Source organism: Pyrgilauda ruficollis, unplaced genomic scaffold (genome assembly GCF_017590135.1).
Source record: "Pyrgilauda ruficollis isolate IOZ18807 unplaced genomic scaffold, ASM1759013v1 scaffold4, whole genome shotgun sequence".
NCBI classification, from domain to species: domain Eukaryota; kingdom Metazoa; phylum Chordata; class Aves; order Passeriformes; family Passeridae; genus Pyrgilauda; species Pyrgilauda ruficollis.
The window spans coordinates 16,304,855-16,315,156 of record NW_024525489.1 but is presented as its reverse complement, the minus strand read 5'-3'; the positions used below and the strand labels follow the sequence as shown (position 1 = coordinate 16,315,156).

The 10,302-nt window shown below is 46.6% G+C and overlaps 1 protein-coding gene across 1 annotated transcript in view; it reads right to left on the bottom strand.

Annotated features, from left to right (window-relative positions):
* Positions 1–827: 827 nt before the first annotated feature.
* Positions 828–10,302, bottom strand: part of VIT (vitrin) — a 51,124-nt gene continuing 41,649 nt past the window's right edge. The window contains exons 14-19 of the mRNA XM_041477100.1: positions 7,839–7,901; positions 5,037–5,184; positions 4,740–4,843; positions 4,021–4,247; positions 1,423–1,936; positions 828–1,091 (exon numbers count right to left, since the gene is read on the bottom strand). Coding sequence (XP_041333034.1) covers positions 913–1,091; positions 1,423–1,936; positions 4,021–4,247; positions 4,740–4,843; positions 5,037–5,184; positions 7,839–7,901 — 1,235 coding nt within the window. The 3' untranslated portion in view covers positions 828–912. The remainder of the gene's footprint in view (positions 1,092–1,422; positions 1,937–4,020; positions 4,248–4,739; positions 4,844–5,036; positions 5,185–7,838; positions 7,902–10,302) is intronic.

Below are 10,302 nucleotides of genomic sequence, written 5' to 3'. Positions count from 1 at the left end.
TAAATGCTTTAGTGATTGTGAGCAGCTTAAACCTACAGTTTTTCTGGAAGAGTCTTCTGTGTCCTGGCAACACTCTTGTGGCCCTGCAGGCCTTGAACCATCCAAGAGTGAAGGATGAAGCTGAGGGGTACAGACACTTCTCAAGATCAAGTAATTAATGCAGTGTTGTGGGAGACTAGATCCCAGTTCCTGCGTGTTGGCTGCCTTGTGGATTTGAGACTTTAGTGGGGTTGTAGGGTTGTAAAAGAGGCAGAGTTGTAGGGTCCTGGGGTTTGAACCTTTCCTCTCTCTTGCTTTCCAGTTTCTCAGGGTTTGGATAAATCTCAGTACTTGAGTTGATACTAGCTGAAGCTTAACTTACTGACAAGACAGCAGTGTGGAGAGAGTACCTGCTTTTAAGGTACTGAAATTGTGTTCCCCCTCTGTCTGGTATTTGAGCCCTGATCTGTGTGTCATCTGGTGGGCAGTGCCACATGAGGTGTTTCTACCACAGCAGCTCAGCAGCTTGGCCACTCCCTGAAGGGACCTGGGAGGTCACTTCAGGGAGCAGGTGGCACGTGTTAAGGAACTTGTGTGTGTCCAAAGGTGAGAATTGGGCAAGCTGGGGCTCTATGCTAGAAGTAACTCTTCAAAACAGCTGCAGTTATTTCCTCCATGTTTACTGCCTCTTCTGCTATCCATCTAAATCAGTTTCTGATGCCCACAATGGGAAAAAAAAATAAAAAATCAACAGTCTACGCAGAGCATTATCATGCATAGGAACAGAGCTGCAATCAGCCTTGCTGACTGGAAAGTGCCGGAGGGAAACACTTCCAGTGTTTCTTGAACTGAGGACTGGCATTGTTTCTGTGGCACAATGTGCTTGTCATGCCTTTAGCACAGCACCCAAGGGTCTTGCCCTGCTTGGGTCCATCAGTTCCGTGGCTGGGAATTAAACTCTGTGCAAATGTTTTGGATGAGCTGATTAACATAGCGGTAGAGGTTGTCAAATTCATCCACAAAGAAGGAATGCTCCTTAGGAGGGTCTGATGCAATGGCTTCCAGTTCATCTGGAGCTGCCCAAGCAACTCCAACGGAATAAGCGATGACTCCTGGAAAGAAATCCAAAGTTTAGAAAAAAGCATGAAAGTTTTCACTGCGGTAGATCTAATTAAGACCAATACTGCAAATGTAGTTTGAGATCTCCTAGACATTGCTGCATTTGTGATGATTTATAAGTTGTTTTTTTTTTTTCCTGAAGTTCCTTATTCAGCTATTAAATGATGCTGATCTGGCTGGAGCTCAATGGGAACCCAGAGAAAAGTACTACTCTTCCTTCATAAGGTTTCATCCAGTGCCTTCAAATTATAGCAAACTGCATTTATATGACCTGGATAAGTGCTGAGGCATGAGGGGAGAGCAGGCAGTGATAGAAGACCTTACCATTTTGGTGAGCTGCCATGGCTGGCACGCTGACATCATCGTAAGACCTGCCATCTGTGATGAGAATCATGATCTTCCTTTTGTTGGGTTTGGACTTGCTGAACAGCTGCTCTGAGGCATAGCTGATGGCTGCTCCCGTGCTGGTGCCCCCACTCCAGTAACTGATCCTTTTGATGGCGTTCAGCACGTCCTGCTTCGTGCTGTACTTGTCAAAGCTGAACTCCAGCCTCTGCTCATAGGTGTACTGCACAGCTCCGATGCGCGTGTCGGTGTCCGAAATCTCAAACTCCTTGCTGATGTTGGCCACAAACTGGAGAACCGTGCGGAAGTTGCCGGTGCCAACACTGCTGGAGCCGTCGATCACGAAGCCGATGTCGGCGGCGTTGAGGCACGTCTTGCTGCAAGCCAGCCTGTCCGTGTCGCACACCCGCTTCACCAGGGGCTGCACCACCTTGTGGAGGCTGAACCAGCTGGGTACGTTGATGGAATAGAAACCACTTGTCCTGCACACTGCCTGCGAGGCAACACGAGGATAAACGCAATGGAAATTCAGTCTGCCTGTTCCTGCTAGGGTATGTAGCTAAATTGTAAATATAGGCTCCTGGAAAGAGCAATGCTGGAGTCTGAAATGGCCTCTCCTGAAATCACCATCTGCTTCCCTGGGAAATGATGTCAGTGTAACATCACAGATACTTGTGTAATGTGACAGTTTTTCCTGCCTTTTTTTTTTTTTTTTTTTTTTAACTGTGGGATGGAGCTGATATTATAGTAGTGAAAAAACTGTAATAAGCAAGTTTGCCACCTGTCAGGCTTTTTTATGTGAGTCACATTGTTCGTGGGGAAAGCATCCAAATCACAGAGCTCCTCTTAGCGTGGCTCCCATGGACATTACAGGAGCCTGTGTCTTTGCCAGGTAGCAACTTTAACTCCCATCATTCAGGACAAGAAAGAAAGTTTTGCCTGCTGACAAACCCTACTACTTTGAAGTGAAACCTGGGGCTTAAGCTGAGGATAAGTTGGTTCATACCTTTCTAAGCAGAGAAAAATCAGGCTCATTGTGTTGGCTCTGCGAAATAGTAAACAAAACTAAAACCAAACCCATTAACCTTTATAAGTAAATACTCATAAGGCCAGATCTGTGGGAGGCTTCTATAGGGTTAGTGGGAGTCAGGTGAGTGTGGGTAGGAAGTAGGACTGGCACAGAAGAGGATGTGGGAAGAGTCAAGGGGTGGAGGAGGGGAAGGGTAGGGCAAGGAGGGAAGTGGTGCAAACAGGCTGGATCAAATTGTCTTTGGCTTTAGTGCTTCTTAAAGGCCAATTACTCAGTTCTCTGTGTGAGAATATTTTGTTAAGCCAGGCTTTATCTGTCAGCTTTGTGATGGTGTGTGTGTATCTGACTGTTTTAAAAGACCAAGGCACTGATCTTGATTTGCATAAAGCCTAACAGCTCCAAGGAAGATAACAGTTGCCTCCAGTCTGGGCTCCCTGTGGTGTCCTGCTCTCATTTGCTCTTCTTACTGTCTCACTTCTATTTTAGTGTTATGATGCAGCAGTGTCAAGCCACCACTCCCTTCTTACCTTGCTGTTCTGAGCCCACTCTACTCTCACTTCTGCTGTGTCTCTGGCAGGTTTGCAGAGACTCACTGTAGCTTTGTTCTTTTAAAAACATTTTATGCAAATGAGACTACAATCCAATTATATGCTGACCAGAGACAGTGCAACTCTCTGGAGCAGCTCTGAAGCTCATGGGAGATTATTTTATGGCAGAACAACCCAGCTCAGGTGGGAATCTGTTTTCTGAAAATACCAGATAACCCTGTTTCCTAGGCCCAGCCTGGTCTGCCACTTGGTAGGTATGTCCTGCCTTAGCAGAGTACCAGCTTGTTCTGAAGCACTGTTATTACACAGCTAGTGTTGGTGCCAAATACAAATCAATCAAAGCTTGCATTCTCTTTTTTTTTTCTGCGTATGACAGGGATTTACCATTTTTCCAAGGGCTACCATGAAGTCCGTAGAAGCAGAGACAAATCACTGAAAAATAGCCTTCATCAACAGTAAAAAGAAAATGTTTGAGTTATCCAGTATAGCTGAAAAACTAGTGCTTGTGTTGGGACTGTGCCAACCTTTGCTAGTGTGGGACCTGTTCGTAAATGCATCATGTACATTAGGTTGACAGGACTTCTCACCCTTTCCCTAGCGGGAGATGCACAGCAGGAGGTTTGTGGAAAAAACAATTCCAAATTGCTCAAGCTGCAATTGTACTTTGTCATTTTCCAAATACTGTGTGTTGGGAAAGCTGCTCATCTCAGTACAACTGCAGGTGTGTGCGAAGGTTTAGTCGGTCAAAAGCCATTTGCTTGATGATGTACCTCAAACCAGAACTTTACTGACTTCATCCCTTTTCTGACCTCAGCATTACTGCCTGGTTTTTGTGCAGAAAAACTGAAGACAGTATGTACGAGAAGGAAAAGGAATAACCATAAGTGGTAAGAAGGAAAAGGAAATGCCCTGAATGCTAAGTAGGTTGGAAAGTTTTGTCAGACAGAGTCTGGTCAAATGCTCAGACTCAGTCCTGGTCAGACTCAGGCCACAAGTTACCTTGTCCACAAAGTTTGGTTCAATAACATTCTGCTTTTCACTTTGAGCAGCTGCTTCAACAGTGACAAAGAAAATGTTGATCCCTGATTCTCTGGCCAGCCTGGAGGCCTCCTCCACTCGGTCGGTCGGCCACCCATCCACCATCACTACAACCACATTGGGTGCTCCACCTCGGTTTCCATTAGCATCCAGAAAGAAGTTTTTGTTAACAAATGAAAGTGCCTTCCCTGTAATAGAAGAGGAGTTGATGAGGAGTCACAGATCTGGGAGCACTCTGTCTGATAATATCCCATGAAACAGGAGGCAGAGAGCTGACTCAAGTGTTGGAGGCTGCATAGAGTTGGGGAAAGCAGTTTCTGTGGCTGTGTGAGCAGGAAGAGAGACTACTGCTACTGGTGCCAGTGCTTCCTGAGCCCTCCTGCACTGAACCCCCTCCCTGTGCCCCAGAGAGGCTGGGGGTGATGAGCTGGGTTATCAAGGATCCCCAAAGCATTGATGAGAACTGTCTGTATGTCCTGTCAACTTGTGATGGATTTGCAGGGCCTGGGATCAACACATGCAGGTCATGGTGGGAGCAGTGCTCCCTCACCAGCCTGGCCCTAGCAGTAAGCACTGTTTGGTCCCAGCCTCTGTATCCTCTGAGGAGGTGTGGGCTTTCTATAGCCAAGGCTCTGAAGCCCTCCCTGAGTGGAGGATGTGCAAGCAGCCCCATCACCTACCAACATTGGAAAGTCCTCCTTTCTGTTGAATTTTCTCAATGGCATTCCGTAGATCCTTGGAGTTGGCATAAGTTTTTAAGTTAAATTCTGTGGAAGGGTCATCACTAAAAGGAGAAATTATAGCAAATGTCAGTGTTTTGCTTCACGTACAACACAAAAGCCGTAGGGCTTGTCTGTGCTGCCTGGCTCCTCGGTGCAAGCTGGAGTGAGGCCTTTAGCACGTATCAGCTTAGAGCTACAGCTGCCAGAGTGTGCAGTCATGGCCTGTGGCAATGGGAATGTCTGGGAAACTCTTACCCGTACTGAACAATGCCCATCAGAGGCCCAGCACTGCCGATGCCAAGGGCTTGCGCCATGTTACCAAGGAACCGCTTCTGGAGCTGAAAGCGGCGTTTGCCAATGCTCCAGCTACCATCCATTAAGAAGGCCAAATCAACCTTGCAGTCTGAGGAGAGATAAGGAAACATGGAAGATATTTTTAGTCCTTTCTGATTGCTGTGCTTCTTGCAAGCAGCAAAGACCTAAAAAGTCTCCATCCAGTGAATTGTCCTGCTGTGTAAACTCTACAAAAAGCCTTTGACAAGGACAAGTCACAGTTGGCAGCTCAAGTCTGTCCTACTGGTTAGTAAACACAGTTCTTGGCATGACTTTGTCCCATACAACATCTAAGCTTGGCTGTATGAGAAAAAGACAAGAATCTTTTCATAGGGGTCAGTCTGGGAGCACTGCATTTTGGGGGCCAGGGAGGTCAGCCACACAGGAGCAAGCTGACTTGTACATCCTGTGCCCTCAGAGCCATGTCTTGGGCTCAGCACACTTTTTTTGCAGTCCAGAGGTGATGGGAGTTTGTAAAACCAGCCACGGTGCTAGGATTTTGGGTGCTTGGATTTTGTGGTCTGACCATCTGCAGAGCACAAACTAAGGGAATTTCCTTGGTGACGCTCTTGTGGACTTAATTGATGTCACAGACATAACAGGAACATTTACTGTGTTAATATTGCTCAGAAGGCAGGGAAGTTCCTGAAATGTGTGTTGGGGATGTGCCTCAGGGGAAGAACACTGTGGGGTCTCTTCAAGGTGATTACAATCCAGATTACTGACAACAATCCTGGCAGCTCTGCACTTCTGAATGAGAATTGTTCATCAGTTTCCTTCTGGGCTGGAGCTAACATCAAGGATGATGATTGTGCTTGGGATGTTCAGACTGAATGGGGGCTGTTCTTTCACATATTGTTGTAGCCTTGTACCCGCGTGTGCAGCAGCAGCAGCAGTGTGCTGTTGTGTGTTTCCTCTCTGGGCTGAAAGCAATGTTCTATAAAAGGTATGCCTGTACCCAAACTAACTCTTCCCTTTCATTACATAGATGAACCCTTATCTTTGAGCTGCAAATGCTGTCTTCATCTCTGCCTTCTGCAAGTTAGTGGTGAAACATTCAACTTTGGTCTGCGACTGAGAGTGGGATCAAAATTTGGCTTAACTAGAGCGCTAATTAACATTTTCCCCCTCCAGCATCTGGGTCATCCCCATCTCTTGATTTCCCTCTGATGATGCCTCCTACCAATCAGACTGTTCAAACTACTGTGTTTTAATCATTAGGTAGCCTGAAGGCTACAAAGCACCAATTGTTCTTAGTGGCTTATGCAACTGCCTCCCATCTCATTACCTTCAATTTTTTCTCCCATAGCTGTCTCTTTTTTCTAATTCTAATAATGCTGAATTACAGGAGCGTGACTGAGAACCGTGTCCTCTCACAGCAGATCGTGAGGCAAGGTCGGGAACCCACAACAAATACCTCAATTAACAGCCAAGTTTTCCTGAATTTCTTGTCCTTCAAAGGAAACTAGTTCATGAGATCTATGTGTGGAAAGTGGGCAGTTTGTTAGCCAGCAGGGTCTGGGGAGGCAAAGATTTACATACACTCATAGACAGACTTGGTTTCTTGGAGGATTCCGATTCACTGCTGGGACATGAGAGGGACACTGCAAGAGCACAGGCTAAGGTGCTTCATAGGGAGGTGAGCACTTTCTGATTTGCAGGGAGGCAAGATCTGAAATGGGACTTTTATGGTCCTAGAGTTATCAGTGGAATGAAAATTTTGTTTCTGGTGCGACTTATTTCAGTTTAACTTCTGGAAGCACAGCTGTCCTTGCTGGCGTCTCCACTGCACCAAGCTCTGTTTTTCTGCAGTGCAGTGGGATCTATAGGGCAGAGCCTTCCCTTTTTCTTCTTTCCCTTATTTCTGTATCAGTTTCAGGTATATTTTTCATCTTTGATAGGCAAAAGAATTCTTTAAATATTAAGAGAAATGCCTGAGAATACATAGACATTTGGTTCAGTAGTTACCGTAAAGAGTCCAGACAGTGTTCAGCTGCCCAAGGATGGGCAAGAGAGGACCCAGGCACTGTTGGAAGGGTGAACCCTCTCTTTGGGGTGGCTTCTAATGAAGAGGTGGCAGGTGACCCCATCTCTCCACTATGAACTTGCTTTCTCTTTCTTCTGCTGCTTTGGGCCTCAACTAAAGATGGCTTAATGGATAAATCTGCCTTTATAAAGGGCTGTAGAAAATTTCAGAGTAGGGGAACCTGCATTTTTTTTCTCTGAACTTGGGTGGTTCTTGATGATCCCTCTGCATCCTCTCCCTCCTGGCTGTGCAGGCGTTGGGTCCCTTTCTCAGGTGGTTCCTTCCCTCCCACCCACTGCTGTGGGAAGGGTGCCTGCACACAGCATAGCCAAGGGAGCCTGCTCTGCAGCACACTGGATTGCTGTCTTCTGCCACCAAAGTACCTGAGTGAAGAAGCTCTCCTGGGAGCCTGGAGCTGATACTGCCTGGGAAGAGGTGGTAGGGAGCAGCCACCATCTCGCTGCCCAGGTAAGCTAAATTTTGGCTGTTATTTCCTTCCCTGTAGAAGCAAAAACCAATTCTGTGTATAAGAGGGGTCAGCAGAGAGTGCTCACTTTTTCTCTGCAAGGGAAAAATGTGCTCCTGGATTTTATTAGGCTTTCTTGAAAACTTACTTTTTGCTATTTAATTTGAATGCATTCTAGCAATATGTAATTAATAATGTTGCTTAATTATGAAGTTAATTCTGAAGTACATACTCTGATTCCCCTGGGAGATGGATTCCAGTGGCTTTGGATTCAATTCTTCCTTTGAACTGAAGCCTAGATAGAGAAAGGAAAGGATGTATCAGTGTGTGCTTGATGGCTGCCCTTCTCTTTAAGGAAATGGGGAACAGGGTCACCTCAGAGACCCCCTGGCCTGAGGATTGATGTGGGAGGGAAACAGGGAAGGGGAGGACATCCTTGGAGCTTGCCTTTTTTCTTCTACGTCACTCCTGGGGTAAAACAAGAGCAGAGACATTTCTAGGAATGCCACCAAAATCTCTCCTGGCACCTGCTTTGAGGTGTTCCCATTTGGAAGTCAGTTCCCTAAGTGCCAGGGCTTAGGAGCATCATGCACAAGTATGAGCTCCTCGAGAGCAGAGACTGGTGGCCATGGTGTTGCATGGTGACTCCCAGCAATCTTCTGAAAACCAGCACTGCCACCCCGCTGGCTCACTGTGCCTTAAAATGAGCTGCACAATGTCTGAAGTGGATAAGCAGCAGATTTATCATGTTGTTTTCTGTCTGGAGGGGAAAGCATAGGTAGCAACTAACTCCAGCTCGTTACAGCTGGGGAAGCAATGCAAGCCACAGCTCCTCAGATGCCCTCAGAAGTCTGGGTTGTTTTGCAAAGCACAAAAGAAACAGGGCAACAGAGAGCTATGGTTAAGTCAAAGGAAAGTCTCACGGGTCACTGCTGGATTCTTGTGAAGTATTTGGGTGGTAGCAGCCTTGAAAAGATGAGTTTATGTCCTTGTGAAAGGTACTGACTCACAGGACACCATCAGGCTCCTGTCAGAAGATCTAAAAATGCTGAACTTCACTCATGACTTGAATGTCTGTCAAGACTCTCCTACAGTCCAGCATCTCCCTTCCAAGCAAGGGGAAAGAGCTGTGTGTTTTCAGTACAGCATGACAAGATTAAGGGGATTTATCTAGGATAATCCTCAGAAAGGACAGCAATGATCAGACAAGCTACAAACTGAACACTCACCAAGAAAGCAGTTGGTCTAAAGAACAGAAAACAGCTTATTATTTTTGTAAACTGCATGTTAGATTTTTAAAGAAAAGTAGGAAGAAGATTTCCTTAAAATCTTCATCACCAAGTAAGTTAAGGAAAGATTACTGACTTCAGAGACACAGTGAAAAGATAATTTTAGAATGTGTGAGCTTTATAAAGAAAAGTATGAGAAATTACTAGGTACCACAGACTTTGTCTCTCCACAGCAGCCAGCCATGAGCAAGCCAAGCATGAGAGCATCAGTAAAGGGACATCAGGGAAGGGCACCACTTAAATATGATGGGAGATGTAGCAGCCAAAGCTGGCTGCTGAAGGTATTAAGGACCAAGCCATAATAAGGCAGAATAATGTGAAGAAAATGAAGGGAAGTACCAGGCTCCATCCCACTCTGTAACTACTCCTGTTTCTTTTCCAGTTAAGTCTAAAATTTTACCTCTCATAATTGTCAAATGCAATATTTTTGAGGCCTTCTAGCTACATGCTAAAAGCTGCACATAGTTTTGGGTCAGGAGCCATGTTTGTGTTAAGTCCGAGGAGGCAGGACCTGGTGTAAAGCTGACCTGATTGGTACCTGATCCCTGCTTGGAGGCTTCAGCACATGGCAGCATCCGTACCAGGCAGGGGTGCTTTGGCTTCTCAGTTTGAAATTCAGCTGCCAGTGCAGAAAGTTTCTTCTACAGGGACCAAACAGAGCTGCTAACAGCAGCACCAAAGCAGTGATTTCCCTCTGCTTTGCTTGTCCCCAGGCATCTGCTGTTGCCTGTTTCTAGAGCCAGGACATGGAGGTAGCTGGGGCACAGGGCTTGGCCTTGTATGGGAGTCCATGAGGCTGCCTGTGAGTGAAGCAGGCAAAGAGCACAAAGAGTTGCCCTACTTTGTTTACAGCAAGTGTTGGTGATTGCTTTGTGTGCTTTGTTTGAGAATTTCCCTGCTATGTCTGGCCAGGTTAGGAGAGCCCCAGGGCTAGTGCTGCTTTTTGTCACTGTGTATGTGGTGCCTCCACTGTGTATGTGTTCCCTGTGCTCCTGCCCAAATTTTGGACAGGATACTTTCCGGACTGGGAATAGGAGCTCTCCACCCATCCTGGCACTGGCTCTTGTGACAGAAAAGCCTCTCTCCCACAGTTAGTGGAGCTGGCCCTCTTGTGCCAGAGCAGGCTGAATGCATTCAAAAGCAGGCTGGGAGCAGCTTAATCTCTTATAGCTGGAGGTGTTGTCCAGCACTCTGCTGGCTTGTGCCTCTTGTCTTGCACACTGGGGATGAGCTCCCAGGCAGGGAACAAGGAAGAGTGCACCTGGTGTTGTGTATTTGCCCATGGGAGTCCATTTGGATGGGGGAAACACCAGCAGGGAGAAGTAAAGTGATGGTGCTGGAGCAGCACTGCCTGAGGCTGGCCACCTGTTCCTGACTGAGGAAAAATGATGTGGGACAGGGGTGACA